Source organism: Aulonocara sp. 'chitande type north' Nkhata Bay, linkage group LG1 (assembly GCF_057382095.1).
Source record: "Aulonocara sp. 'chitande type north' Nkhata Bay isolate Kocher_YH1m ecotype deep benthic linkage group LG1, A_spYH_male_GT1.1, whole genome shotgun sequence".
Lineage (NCBI taxonomy): Eukaryota > Metazoa > Chordata > Actinopteri > Cichliformes > Cichlidae > Aulonocara > Aulonocara sp. 'chitande type north' Nkhata Bay.
This window is the reverse complement of record NC_141344.1, coordinates 32,178,868-32,194,017: the sequence shown is the minus strand read 5'-3', so window position 1 is coordinate 32,194,017 and position 15,150 is coordinate 32,178,868. Positions and strand designations below refer to the sequence as shown.

The 15,150-nt window shown below is 46.4% G+C and overlaps 1 protein-coding gene across 1 annotated transcript; it reads right to left on the bottom strand.

Annotated features, from left to right (window-relative positions):
• Positions 1-2,225: 2,225 nt before the first annotated feature.
• LOC147339379 (uncharacterized) lies at positions 2,226-6,238 on the bottom strand. Its single transcript, XM_086299354.1, has 2 exons — positions 5,992-6,238; positions 2,226-2,702 (listed from the first exon to the last, which is right to left on the bottom strand). The coding sequence occupies exons 1-2, from the start codon at positions 6,195-6,197 to the stop codon at positions 2,258-2,260; spliced, it is 651 nt and encodes a 216-aa protein (XP_086155480.1). The 5' UTR covers positions 6,198-6,238; the 3' UTR covers positions 2,226-2,257.
• Between the last annotated feature and the right edge of the window lie 8,912 nt (positions 6,239-15,150).

The following is a 15,150-nucleotide window of genomic DNA, read 5'->3' as shown; positions in this document are numbered from 1 at the left end:
AGCAGACTTAGGGATTGTGCTCCAGCTCTGTTGAGTCGAATTCATTTTTCGTGAGTACTGTGAAATCAGATATAGAAATGGTATACCTGGTTAACCTGATGGGGACAGAAACTGGACTAAAGCAACCAAAGCTGCCCATTGTAGAGGCATTAAAGAGGCACATTATGTTTGAAATATATCACAACACACTTTATTTTTATGGGGCTGACCTCACACTAGTCATATTTTAATTTAAAAATTACGGAACTAATTTTACAGTCATGTTGATTCCAAAATCAAACAATGTAGGTGGCATGTGCTTCACATACAGATTTTTCTCAGCAAAATTTGGTAGATGTGCATAAATGTATGATTGTAAAAATCCACAGTAAAGATGATAAACACATAAAGAATGTGTTGCTTCCCTGGTTCTTATGTCATAGTTAATATATAACTTTCAGATTTTGTAGGGGGATAAAACTTTGATCTGAGTAGATGGAAAGAACTTTTTTCCATAAATGCATAATCAGCCAACATGATCCCTTAACCAGCAGATTAGTCATAATGAAAATATTTGTCAGTAAAGTAACCTGCTGTGTACACACAAGATAGGGATAGTGTAATGCATGCAGTATCCACAAATGTTAACCTTGGAAAGACCAGCAACACGATGAATGCAACAAAAGCACCTAAAAACAGATGAATATAGTCTGACTGAATGTAAATCAAACTTAAAGAGCGATGGAAACTCACAGACATGTATCATTGTATAATATTTGTATAAAAACATATAATAAACAGAAGAAGGTTCCACAGTTTAGAGAAATAATGTCACGTTAAGAGTTGAATATTGATTTGGAACTATCAATCTGCACTATGATCTCTCTCTCCCTGTCTTCTGCCTCCGTTCATATATGGCTCATCTGCACGTTGTGCAGTCAAGTGTAACATCTCACATCTCTGCAGTTCTGCTCCCTCTGTCTGATTATGATCTAGTGCTATGTTGTGATGAGCAGAGCAGTGCTTAGATTTCAAGTTGATGACATGCTGGAGGGCTTACACAGTAGCTGTTCAGCATTTTCCCTGTAGCAATGCCTCTTTTATCTGAGGAGAAGCAGCACAAATTCATTTGGGCTATTGTTGAACAGTGGTTTTGACATATCGTCACTGATGAATGGGAAAACTGAAGCACTACAAAGGGGTGTAAGGTCATAATTTGCAACCATGTGACCCTTTTCTTTTCCAATTTGAATTCTAAATATACTGAAAAAAAACCCGTAACATTACCCATTTTTAGGAACACATTCTATATACAATAGGATATGTTTGACCAACCTGCAAGTTAGATAGATTTGATTAAAATGTGTTGTCAGTTTTATTCATAAACACCGAGGCTGGAAAGGCCATTATGGCTAAGTAACTAGCTCTCGCAGTTTCAAATAAACAGACAAACTGCCCAAGGAGAGTTGAAATGAATGATTTTTATGCCCAAACAACATTTTCCTTCTAGGTTTTTTTTTAATAATTTGAAGGTCTGTGCTTCAGGGTATCTACCTGCATATCAGAGGTCTCTTTATTCCAAGGTATCAAAAATATCTTGAAATGAAGAGATGGGTGCAGTTAGATCCACATTCATTGTAGTATTAGTGTTTCTTAATTGTGGCCTTGAATGAAAGTTCACCTAATGCATTAAATATTAGACCTTAAGAGGGTGTGAAATCAGAGAACCACATTATTAGAGGTAAGTGCATTATCATGCACTCAGAACATTAACATTTCCCTGCTTGATGAAATATTTGATTTCCTAATGAGATTATTAGTAATAATCAGCAGTGAGGTGCTCATTATATTCAGAAGAGAGTGCCCTGCATTAGCTTTTTACTAAAGTCCCTCTTCTGGTATTGATTAAACTTCAAAAAACTCATCTTCTTTCCTCAAAATCACATATTTGAGTTTTTTTATTTTTATATAAGGTGTAAATGGAATCGCAGATTATTTGCAAATTTGGAATTTTGGCCCGCCCAGCTCTGTCTCTATCAGACCATCTGCTTTTTTTAAAAAACTCCCCATTTTTACACCCCTCTCCCCCGTTTAACTAATCACCAAATGCAAAAATAAATGACGGCAGTTTGTCTGAGCTACAGTCTTTCCATTCCATTATATATATATATATATATATATATATATATATATATATATATATATATATATATATATATATATAAAAAAAACACCCAGCACGCCCCTGCGGGCGGTTTATCCTTCAAGCTCGGGTCCTCTACCAGAGGCCTGGGAGCTTGAGGGTCCTGCGCAGTATCTTAGCTGTTCCCAGGACTGCGCTCTTCTGGACAGAGATCTCCGATGTTGTTCCCGGGATCTGCTGGAGCCACTCGCCTAGCTTGGGAGTCACCGCACCTAGTGCTCCGATTACCACGGGGACCACCGTTACCTTCACTCTCCACATCCTCTCGAGCTCTTCTCTGAGCCCTTGGTATTTCTCCAGCTTCTTGTGTTCCTTCTTCCTGATATTGCTGTCATTCGGAACCGCTACATTGATCACTACGGCCGTCTGCTTCTGTTTGTCTACCACCACTATGTCCGGTTGGTTAGCCACCACCATTTTGTCCGTCTGTATCTGGAAGTCCCACAGGATCTTAGCTCGGTCATTCTCCACCACCCTTGGGGGCATCTCCCATTTTGACCTCGGGACTTCCAGATTACTCCTCCTTGAATCGCTACCTTATCGTGGTGGAGGGGTTTGTGTGTCACAGGGATCCCAGGGGCTATGTTGTCGGGGGGCTTTTGCCCCCTGGTAGGGTCTCCCATGGCAAATTGGCCCTGGGTGAGGGACCAGACAAAGAGCGATTCATAAGACCCTTATGAAAAGGAAACCGAGGGAACAGTTTACCCTGCCCGGGATAGGGTTACCGGGGCCTCGCCCTGGAGCTAGGCCCGGGGAGGGTGCCCGAGGGCGAGCGTCTGGTGGCCGGGCCTTAGTCCATGGGGCCCGGCCGGGCACAGCCCGAAGAGGAGACATGGGCCCATCCTCCCGCAGGCCCACCACCCGCAGGAGGCGCCATAGGGGTCGGGTGCATTGTGTGCCGGGTGGCGGCCAGGAGCGGAGGCCCTGGCGGACTGACCCCCGGCTGCCAAGACTGGCAATAGGGACATGGAATGTCACCTCTCTGGTGGGGAAGGAGCCTGAGTTAGTGCGTGAGGTTGAGAGGTACCGGCTAGATATAGTCGGGCTCACCTCTACACATGGCTTGGGCTCTGGAACCAGTCTCCTGAAGAGGGGCTGGACTCTGTCTCAGTCTGGAGTTGCCCTTGGTGAGAGGCGGCGGGCTGGGGTGGGTATCCTAATATCCCCTCGGCTTGCTGCCGGTACGTTGGGGTTTTTCCCGGTGGACGAGAGGGTTTGTTCCCTGCGCCTTAGGGTCGGGGAACGGGTCCTGACTGTCATCTGCACCTATGCGCCGAGTGGCAGTTCAGAGTACCCAGCCTTCTTAGAGTCCCTGGGGGGGGGGGTGCTGGAGGGTGCTCCACCTGGAGACTCTGTTGCCCTGCTGGGAGACTTCAATGCTCACGTGGGTAACGACAGCGAGACCTGGAGGGGCGTGATTGGGAGGAACGGCCTCCCTGATCTGAACCCGAGCGGTGCTCTGTTATTGGACTTCTGTGCTAATCACAGTTTGGCCATAACGAACACCCTGTTCGAACATAAGAGTGTCCATAAGTGCACGTGGCACCAGGACGCTCTAGGCCGTAGGTCGATGATCGATTTTGTAATCGTATCAGCAGACCTGCGACCATATGTTCTGGACACTCGGGTAAAGAGAGGGGCTGAGCTGTCAACTGATCACCACCTGGTGGTGAGTTGGATCAGGTGGCAGGGGAAGACGCTGGACAGACCTGGTGCACCTAAACGCGTAGTGAGGGTGTGCTGGGAACGTCTAGCAGAGGCCCCAGTCCGCGAGATCTTCAACGCACACCTCCGGCAGAGCTTCAACAGCATTCCGAGGGAGACTGGGGACATTGAGTCCGAATGGACCATGTTCAGCGTCTCCATTGCCGAAGCTGCTGCATTGAGCTGCGGCCGCAAGGTGGTTGGTGCCTGCCGTGGTGGTAATCCCCGAACCAAATGGTGGACACCAGAGGTGAAGGGAGCCACTATGCTGAAGAAGGAGTCCTATCGGGCTTGGTTAGCCTGTGGGACTCCGGAGGCAGCCGACAGGTATGGACAGGCCAAGCGGAATGCGGCTCGGGCAGTGGCTGAAGCAAAAACTCGGGTGTGGGAGGAGTTCGGAGAGGCCATGGAAAAAGACTTTTGGACTGCCTCGAAGAGATTCTGGCAAACCGTCAGACGTCTCAGGAGGGGAAAGCGGTGCTCTACCTGCACTGTGTATAGTGCTGGCGGAGCGCTGCTGACGTCGACTGAGAAAATTGTCAGGCGGTGGAAGGAATACTTCGAGGACCTCCTTAATCCCACTGACACGTCTTCCGAGGAGGAAGCAGAGTCTGGGGGTGAGGGGAATGACCCGCCAATTTCCGGGGGCGAGGTCACTGAGGCAGTTAAACAACTCCTTGGTGGCAGAGCCCCTGGTGTTGATGAGATCCGCCCCGAGTTCCTGAAGGCTCTGGACGTTGTAGGGCTGTCCTGGTTGACACGCCTCTGCAATGTTGCGTGGAGATCAGGGGCAGTAGCTGTGGACTGGCAGACCGGGGTGGTGGTCCCCATCTTTAAGAAAGGGGACCGGAGGGTGTGTTCCAACTACAGGGGAACCTCGGATACAGGAGGAACAATGCGGTTTTCGTCCTGGTCGCGGAACACTGGACCAGCTCTTTATCCTCTCCAGGATACTTGAAGGTGCATGGGAGTTTGCCCAACCAGTCTACATGTGTTTTGTGGACTTGGAGAAGGCATTCGACCGTGTCCCTCGGGGTGTCCTGTGGGAGGTGTTGCGGGAATATGGGGTGTCTGGCCCATTGCCACGGGCCATTCGATCCCTATACAACCATTGCAAGAGCTTGGTTCGCATTGCCGGCAATAAGTCGGACTCGTTCCCGGTGGGTGATGGGCTCCGCCAGGGCTGCCCTTTGTCTCCGGTTCTGTTCATAATTTTTATGGACAGGATTTCTAGGCGCAGCCAAGTGGCGGAGGGCTTTCGCTTTGGTGGCCTCAGAATCTCATCTCTGATTTTTGCAGATGATGTGGTTCTGTTGGCTTCATCGGGTGAGGGCCTCCAGCTCGCACTGGAACGGTTCGCAGCCGAGTGTGAAGCAGCGGGAATGAGGATCAGCACCTCCAAATTTGAAGCCATCGTTCTCAGCCGGAAAAGGGTGGAGTGCCCACTCCGGGTCGGGGATGAGTTCCTGCCCCAAGTGGAGGAGTTCAAGTATCTCGGGGTCTTGTTCGCGAGTGATGGGAGAAGGGAGCCGGAGATCGACAGACGGATTGGGGCTGCAGCTGCAGTAATGCGGACGCTGCACCGGTCCGTCGTGGTGAAGAGGGAGCTGAGTGTAAAAGCGAAGCTCTCAATTTACTGGTCGATCTACGTCCCTACCCTCACCTATGGCCACGAGCTGTGGGTAGTGACCGAAAGAACGAGCGGCAGAAATGAGCTTCCTCCGAAGGGTGGCTGGCCTCTCCCTTAGAGATAGGGTGAGAAGTTCGGCCATCCGGGAGGGGCTCAGAGTAGAGCAGCTGCTGCTCCACATCGAAAGGAGCCAGCTGAGGTGGTTCGGGCATCTGACAAGGATGCCCCCTGGGCGCCTCCTGGGTGAGGTGTTCCAGGGATGTCCCACCGGGAGGAGGCCCCGGGGCAGACCCAGGACACGCTGGAGAGATTATATCTCTCGGCTGGCCTGGGAACGCCTTGGTATTCCCCCGGATAAGCTGGAGGAGGTGGCTGGGGAGAGGGAGGTCTGGGCCTCTTTGCTTAGGCTGCTGCCCCCGCGACCCGGCCCCGGACAAAGCGGATGAGGATGGATGGATGGACTTCCAGATTATACTCGGCACAGATGTTCCTGTACACTATGCCGGCCACTTGGTTATGGCGTTCCATGTATGCCTTGCCTGCTAGCATCTTGCACCCTGCTGTTATGTGCTGGATTGTCTCTGGGGCATCTTTACACAGCCTGCACCTGGGGTCTTGCCTGGTGTGATAGACCCCAGCCTCTATGGATCTTGTGCTCAGAGCTTGTTCTTGTGCTGCCATGATTAGTGCCTCTGTGCTGTCTTTCAGTCCAGCTTTGTCCAGCCACTGGTAGGATTTCTGGATATCAGCCACCTCCTCTATCTGCCGGTGGTACATACCGTGCAGGTGCCTGTCCCTCCATGATGGTTCCTCGTCTCCCTCCTCTTTCTTGGGTTTCTGCTGCCTGAGGTATTCACTGAGCACTCGGTCAGTTGGGGCCATCTTCCCAATGTATTCTTGGATGTTCGTTGTCTCATCCTGGACTGTGGTGCTGACACTCACCAGTCCCCGGCCCCCTTCCTTCCGCTTAGCGTACAGCCTCGGGGTGCTGGACTTGGGGTGAAACCCTCCATGCATGGTAGGAGCTTTCTTGTCTTTATGTCAGTGGCTTCTATCTCCTCCTTTGGCCAGCCCATTACCCCAGCAGGGTACCTGATCACGGGCAGGGTGTACGTGTTGATGGCCCGGATCTTGTTCTTACCATTCAGCTGACTCCTCAGGACTTGCCTGACCCTCTGCAGGTACTTGGTGGTTGCAGCTTTTCTAGCGGCCTCTTCATGGTTCCCATTCGCCAGCGGGATCCCCAGGTACTTGTAACTGTCCTCTATGTCTGCAATGTTGCCTTCTGGTAGTTCAATCCCCTCAGTTCTGACTACCTTCCCTCTCTTTGTTACCATCCGACTACACTTCTCCAGTCCGAACGACATTCCAATGTCATTGCTGTATAGCCTGGTAGTGTGGATCAGTGAATCGATGTCTCGTTCACTCTTGGCATACAGCTTGATGTCATCCATGTACAGGAGGTGGCTGACAACTGCTCCGTTCCGTAGTCGGTATCCGTAGCCAGCCTTGTTAATGATCTCACTGAGGGGGTTCAGGCCTATGCAGAACAGCAGTGGGGACAGAGCATCTCCTTGGTAGATCCCGCACTTGATGGTGACTTGTGCTATGGGCTTGGAGTTGGCCTCTAGTGTTATACGCCACATCCCCATTGAGTTCCTGATGAAGGCTCTCAGGGTCCCATTGATCTTGTACAATTCTAGGCATTCCAGTATCCAGCTGTGGGGCATTGAGTCATAGGCCTTCTTGTAATCAATCCAGGCAGTGCACAGGTTGGTCAGTCTGGTCTTGCAGTCTCGGCTGACTGTTCTGTCTACCAGTAGCTGGTGTTTTGCGCCTCTGGTATTCTTGCCAATTCCTTTCTGTGTCCCGCTCATGTATTGACCCATGTGCCTGTTCATCTTAGCCGATATGATGCCTGACAGGAGCTTCCATGTAGTACTGAGGCAGGTTATTGGTCGGTAGTTGGAGGGGACCGGTCCCTTCTTGGGGTCCTTGGGGATCAGGACCGTCCGACCTTCGGTTAGCCATTCCGGGTGTCTCTCATTAACTAGCAGCTGGTTCATTTGTGCTGCCAGACGCTCGTGGAGTGCAGTCAGCTTCTTTAGCCAGTAGGCGTGAACCATGTCGGGCCCTGGTGCTGTCCAACTCTTCATACTGGAGACCCTTTCTTGGATATCTGCCACTGTGATGGTTACTGGACCCTGTTCAGGGAGGTCGCTGTGGTCTGCCCTCAGATCCACTAGCCACTGAGCATTGCCGTTATGGGTTGCGTCCTTCTCCCATATGCTCTTCCAGTATTGCTCCGTCTCCAGCCTTGGTGGTGCTGTTCTCTTGCCACTGAGAGTACACCTTTGCTGGTTCTGTGGAGAACAGCTGGTTTATTCTCCTGCCTTCTATCTCTCTGGTGTACCTCCTCAAGCGGCTGGCCAAGGCTGTGAGTCTTTGCTTGGCAGTTTCTACACACATACCTACACACACACACACACACACATATACATACATATATATATATATATATATATATATATATATATATATATATATATATATACATATATGTGTGTGTGTGTGTGTGTGTGTGTGTGTAGATACAGTGTCAGAAATCAGGGCATACAATACATACAATACAATACATTCACGATCAGTACCTTGAATAAATTTCAGGGAATTTTCTACATAACAAGAAATAATTGTATTTACAATTCAACATTTTTCTTCTTTTTGTTTTCTGAACTGATTTTATTCAAACATTGCCTGGCACATACAGGCTTCTTAAGGTATTTGTGTCTCTGAATTAATCATTTCAATGTGTTGTATAAAGCTTCCGGTCACCAGTGCAGCTTTTTGACACTGGTTTCATGCGGTTCGTGACTTTCCACACTTTGTGTTTGTGTGACTGGCCTTGGATTAAGGACCCCTCTGAGAGCACAACACTTATTTCTAAGAATGTCCCCAGACAGCAGGTTTAATCACACTGGCCTTCATCCAAGTTGCATGTGTTTCCAGAGGCTCAACTGACATCATATCCCCTTGGTTTAGTGTCCGTGTTCTTTACAGTATGGTTATATTACTTTGTCTGGTTGATTACCAGTCTTGCAGAAGTGCCTGTTAAATGTGGATCTTGAAGAATGTCAGTAGTGTTTGTGCAGGACTTTTCAGACTCCAGGTGAGATTAATAAGATGATGCAAAATCAGTAGGTAAAGATCTGGCCCAACGAATTTCCTGTCATCATTAGTTGTTTACATCTCATTGCACTTCGGCATGCTTTGCAGGTATCCCAGCGAGCGAGGATGTAATTTGTCATTTCTAGCTCCAATTTTTTTTATCTTATTGAAAGTCTTTGGGATCTTGAGCACAAATCACAATATCTGGAATCCTTGTCTCACAAAGCAGTACCTCATATTTGAGAGGTGATATTTCACAAAAATTGGAATAATAGTCCAAAGTTATCAGATCTGAGCAGTTATGTGCTATTTTAGCCCATGGCCTCTTTGCAATCTTGACAGCAAGCAGTGTCACATTTTTGCAATAAATGTCTGTGTGTGTTACATTCGTTCCTTGCCAATAGGTGCATTCACCATCGCTCAGATGTGAAGAATATATACGTTGAAGGATGTCTTCCAGGAATGTGTCGGGGATAACAGATCTTCCTCCCCTGAAAACAAATCTATCCCGAGAGCTCAGTTCAAGCTGGAAAGAACAATTACGCATTGATTCTGCAGGTATGTCTTTGTTGCTCTGGGCTTCTTTTGTTAAAGGTGTCCATAAGTGTCTGCAGCTCTAAAAGTACCTAGTACACATTAACTGTGTCTATTTCTTTCTAACCTTTGTGACTGTCTGGTAAATATGCTCTGCTTAATCTCTTAACCCATGGAACATAAGTGATATCTAATTTCTGCAATCTCAGAATCCCTTTGCAGCCTTTTTCAAATAGTTGACAATTTTAAGTGTCTTTTGCACATCAACAGTTTTGCAGTAGCTATACCAGTGGAATTTTCTTCCACCTCAGAGACTATGGCTGGCACTTTTTATTCTCTCATTTTGACGTAAATATGCACATATTTCTACAATAAATCAGAAGAAACCAGGTAATACATTTGTCATTTATTCACACTCTTTGTGATTTATGTCCCTCCTTTACCAGGAGCCTAATTTATTGTTGTTGTGCACACAGAAAAGATGCAAAGGCCACTTCCCACACAAAAGTTGGGATTTAATAAAGAAACTTGACAGGAGAAGGTGCAAAACTGTGACAAAGCTCTGCCAACACAGATGGTGAGGTGGATAATTTAAACCAGACTATACAGATCAAATTTATCTCTATATATATATTCACATTTAATTATATATAATAATATATTATTATAGGCTTAATGATAATTAAACATATAATAGAATATTTAGAAGCTTTTATTCACTAAAATCTGAAATCCAGTTCTGCTCAGCATTTCATCACTGCTGCCACCATCACATTCTCTGCTGCCTGAAGCACAGATGAAAGGGCTGGGCTGTATGTTACTGACTCACAGCTGAAATATTAAAATTGTATCAAGATTCAGCACAGTGTGACTTACTTTTCCCTGATTGTAAAAGTAAAGAAAGCACATTAGGAAGGATACAATAATCATCCCGAACAATATTTTGGGCATTATATTAAAGAGTAATACACAAATAGTTTTCATAAACCTCTAATATCTCCAAGAATCATGGTTTAAATGCAGCTGTATTGTCAGGCATGCAGAACAAGCAGACTTCTACTCACAATCTGCCTTCTCCAGTCTCTTTATTTTCTTTAAGTAGTCTTCAGGAATAGTTTTCCAGACATCTTGAAGAATTTTCAAAGCTCTTCTCTGGATGTTGGCTGCCTTTTATTCAATTTTCTGTCAAAATGATCCCACACCGCTTCAGTAATATTAATGCGTAATAGAATAGAATTCAACTTTATTGTCATTGCACATGCACAGGTACAGGGCAACGAAATGCAGTTTGCATCCATCCAGAAGTGCTTAGTGATATAGATATATTACAATATATATTAGCAATAATATAGATATGTAAGTATATTACAGAAATGGGTCTATTATGTTATAATGTACACGGTATGAAGTATGTTGTGAATATTCTATAACTATAAGTATGTACAGGCTGTAGTGAGTACAAGCTATGTACAGGATATGAACAGGATATAAATATGAAAAACTATACAGAATATGAAATAAATAACTTTACAGGAATCTGAGATATACAGCTATACAGAAATGGGAACTATGCAAGTTGTAAACAGTTGTAGGGTTAAAAATTATCGTATGTACAGAATAATTGTTTACACAGGGCTATACAGTAGTGCAGTTAAGGTAAGTGAGGGTGTGGATAATTTCTACAGAGGCTATATAAAGTGCTAGTGGTTGTGAGTGGTGGTTCAGTCCATGTTATTATTGTGTGTTTGAGGGTACAGTTGTCCATTGTGTGTGTGTGTGTGTGTATGTTCAGTCCATGAGTTAACGTGGGTCAGATGTCAGGAGGCAGAGTTCAGGAGTCTGACAGCTGTGGGGAAGAAGCTGTTCCGGTACCTGGTGGTCTTAGTCCGGAGGCTCCTGTAGCGCCTCCCAGAGGGCAGGAGGGTGAAGAGTCCATGTGATGGGTGACTGGGGTCTCTGATGATTTTCCCAGCCCTTTTCAGACACCGCTTCCTGTAGATGTCTTTTATGGCAGGAAGTGGTGCTCCGGTGATGCGCTGGGCAGTTTTCACGACCCTCTGCAACGCCTTCCGGTCCGAGGCAGAGCAGTTCCCGTACCAGACTGTTATACAGTTGGTCAGGATGCTCTCGATGGTGCAGCGATAGAAGTTCACCAGGATGTCTGAGGACAGGTGGTTCTTCCTCAGAGTCCTCAAGAAGAAGAGGCGCTGGTGAGCCTTCTTGACCAGCTTGGAGCAGTTGGTCGTCCAGGTGAGATCCTCGGAGATGTGGACTCCCAGGAACTTGAAGCTGCTCACACGCTCCACAGCCGTCCCCTTAATGTGGATGGGTGGATGTGGGTCAGCATTCCTCCTGTAGTCCACGATGAGCTCCTTGGTCTTCTCGGTGTTAAGCAGCAGGTTGTTTGTGTCGCACCACTCAGCCAGACGATCCACCTCCTCCCTGTAGGCGGCCTCATCGTTGTCACTGATGAGGCCAATCACCGTGGTGTCATCTGCAAACTTAATGATGGTGTTGGAACCATCAGCAGGTCTGCAGTCGTGGGTGAAGAGGGAGTAGAGGAAAGGGCTCATCACACAGCCTTGTGGTACACCGGTGTTCATTGTGATGGTAGATGAGCAGCGGTTATCCAGCCGGACATGTTGGGGGCGGTTGGTCAGGAAGTCCAGTAACCATTTGCAGATGAGGGAACTGATGCCCAGGTCTGTCAGTTTCCTGATGAGTTGTGAGGGGTGGATTGTATTGAATGCTGAACTGAAGTCTATAAACAGCATTCTGGCGTAGGTGTTGTTGTTGTCCAGGTGTGAGAGGACAGAGTGCAGTGCGATGGAGACTGCATCCTCTGTGCTCCTGTTCTGGCGGTATGCGAATTGGTGGGGGTCCAGGGTGGGGGGGAGACAGGATTTGAAGTGTGCTAGGACCAGCTGCTCTAAGCACTTAGTGATGATGGGGGTGAGTGCTACTGGGCGGTAGTCATTGAGGCAAGATGGGTTGGAGTTTTTGGGTATCGGGACGATGGAGGTGGATTTGAAGCAGGCCGGTACCACAGCGTGGGCCAAGGACAGGTTGAATATGTCTCTCAGCACTCCTGCAAGCTCCTCAGAACACGCTCTGAGAACACGCCCGGGGATTCCATCGGGACCTGCAGCCTTGTGGACATTGATCCTGCTCAGCACCGCTCCTACATCGGTGGGGGAGAGAGTCAGAGGTTGGTGGTCTGGCGTCATGTCTGCTTTGGTTGTGGTTGTGGGGTTCCCTCGCTCAAAACGAGCATAAAAGTTGTTGAGCTCGTTGAGGAAGGAGACATCAGAGGATGCGGGGGAGGGTTTGGTGGTCCTGTAGTCTGTAATGGTCTGGAGTCCTTGCCACATGCGTCGGGGTTGGAGAAGTGTTCTTCTACCTTCTTTTTGTAATGGTGTTTGGCTTTTTTGATGCCCTTCTTTAGATTAGCCCTGGCTGTACTGTAGGCGTGTGCATCCCCTGACCTAAAGGCGGTGTTGCGGGCCTTCAGGAGGAGACGAACATCCCGGTTCATCCAAGGCTTCTGGTTGGGGTACATGGTGATCCGTTTCTGGGTGGTGACACTGTCTGTGGTTTCGGAGATGTAATCCAGTACAGATGAGGCGTACTGGTCCAGGTCTGTGTGGGTGAACATATTCCAGTCTGTGTTTTTAAATCTGTCCTGGAGCACTGCGTCTGTCCCCTCTGGCCACACTTTAATTGTCCTCACAGCAGGTTTCACACGTTGGATGAGTGGTGAATAGGTGTAAGGAACAGGGAGAGATGGTCCGATTGTCCAATGTGGGGGAGGGGTGTGGCTTTGTAGGCTCCAGCCAGGTTGGAATACACATGGTCTAAAGTAATGCTAATGCATGAAGTCATGCAGGCCTCTGAAAACCCATGCATGACTGATGGTGTTCCACTGAGATTTTATCTGTCCAGACATACCTTCACTGCATTGTCATTGCATCCAAATCTCTAAGTACTTTTTTGCTATGATAATTCCCTCAATTTTGACAAGATGCCCAACATTACTGATCCTAAACCACAACCGAGCCTTCACTGTGTTTAATAGAAGGCCTCTCTCTCAATCTCCTCTATGCATACTGATAATCATTTGAAAGAAAAACATTCTAATTTGTCTTTATCACTCCATCAGATCTGTTGCCACTGATTTCCAGTGCATTGCTTTTCTGGCAAACATGTGGCTAAAGCAACGATTTGAAATGGGTTCTTTGCCAAGTTTTCTGTCACTGTGTTGTTATGACACAGCACTGGTTCATCCCTTGTTAGGTGCCTCTTTTATACTTCGAATGATTCATAGGTCAGTGTTAAATGGCTTAACAAACAAAGAAAGACACTGTTCTTAAAATAGTCACATATGAGTGATGAAGAAAAAGACCGTCAGAATTCCTGCTGAGAAGAAAAAAGAAAGAAAAGGGAAAATCTAAAGAAACGAGAGGTGGCTCAAGACTTCTGCACATTACATTTTAAAGAACCACTGACCATCAGACTCACGTCTGTTCATCAACATTCATGAAGTGCTTTGTATTGAACGCTTACAGTTGAATGTGTGTGTTTAAAGGGCAAAGTCTGAGGCTGAGCCACACATACTCATTTGGATTTAAAAGGGAACATTGCCCGCAGGTGCGCATATGCACCCCTACTTTATAAGTATGGATCCTATGCACTGTTTTCTAAATGAGGCCTGTGCAGGTGATAAGGCCAACCAGGTGAGGCCAAGGAGGTGTAAGGTCAGTGATTGAGCGCTTTTCATGACTTTTGCTGCCTCGCATCCTCTTTCCTCGCACGACCCAGAAATCGTTCCCCCTCCGGCATCATGGACGCTCTTCCAATCCCATAAACGTGCTCGAGCAGACAAGTTGCAAGAGGAGAGGAGGCTTCTGGAGTAGCTTATGTGAGGAAGCACCCATGTATCTAATGTACAACACATAAACAACTCAATATATATGACACGGCTTAATGGTTTATAGTGTTTTGAATAGGAAGGCACAGAAAGTATAAGCGAATGCAGTTCAATGGTGGCATGCATTATAATCCCATTTTATTTATTATAGTAGATACATTGCGTGTTTAATATTTTGGAAAATGTATTAATCACAGCATCACAACAAGCAGCAGTTATATTTTTTATTTTGTGTTCTTTTTTATACAATTAACACACTCAGAATTAACAAGAATTAAATTAATGCTCTAAATAATCAGAACATTTAACAGTGATCTATACATAAAACTGAAGACAATCCAGGGATTTCTCCTTTTGTCTTTTTAATGGATCCCTCACATCCTCACAGGGAGCAGCTAAGACATGAGGAAGAGACATGAGTGTGGGAAGTGAGGAGACATGTCAGCATAATGAAAAGCACCCATTGTATAGAAGGAGAAGGGATGTGGCAGCTTGCTGTGAGGTTGCAGCATTTTTTTTCCTCTTTTCTCTTGAAGTTTAATTTAGTTTGGTTAACTTAACTTCTTCTTTTTTCTTTTCTTTTCTTTCTTTTTGTCATTTGATTATAATGGCATTGTTTTCGCACACCTACTCTTATGTAAATAAGGGTGATGGCACAGCACCTGTTAACAGGATAACCTTACAAAATTTGTTTGACCTTATTTCATGTTTTACTAGTAAGGCAGAAAATATTTTCAGGACTTTCCTCCAGTTCCTCCAAGACTTTTGTTTTCCAGTATCTGTCTAATACTCTGGATTGTGATATTACTAAATAATATAGCTTCATTTCTTTTATTTTGTTGTCAGTTGATGCTACGGTTATTAAAGTCTTTGACTGGCAAATCTCAAAGTAGGAAGAAGGGACTACAATGACATGGTGACAGCTTCTTTGTAGTAGTGATTATACTGTTTCTCACTGCTAGCAATGTTTTGCTGTTCTTGTTTCTTTGTTGCTGTTTTTTTGAG

Coding starts and splice junctions, on each gene's coding strand:
- LOC147339379 (XM_086299354.1), bottom strand. CDS start 6,197: ATGGCAGCACAAGAACAAGCTCTGAGCACAAGATCCATAGAGGCTGGG. Junction 2,703..5,991: donor TACAGGAACATCTGTGCCGA/GTATAATCTGGA, acceptor CGATTCAAGGAG/GAGTAATCTGGAAGTCCCGA.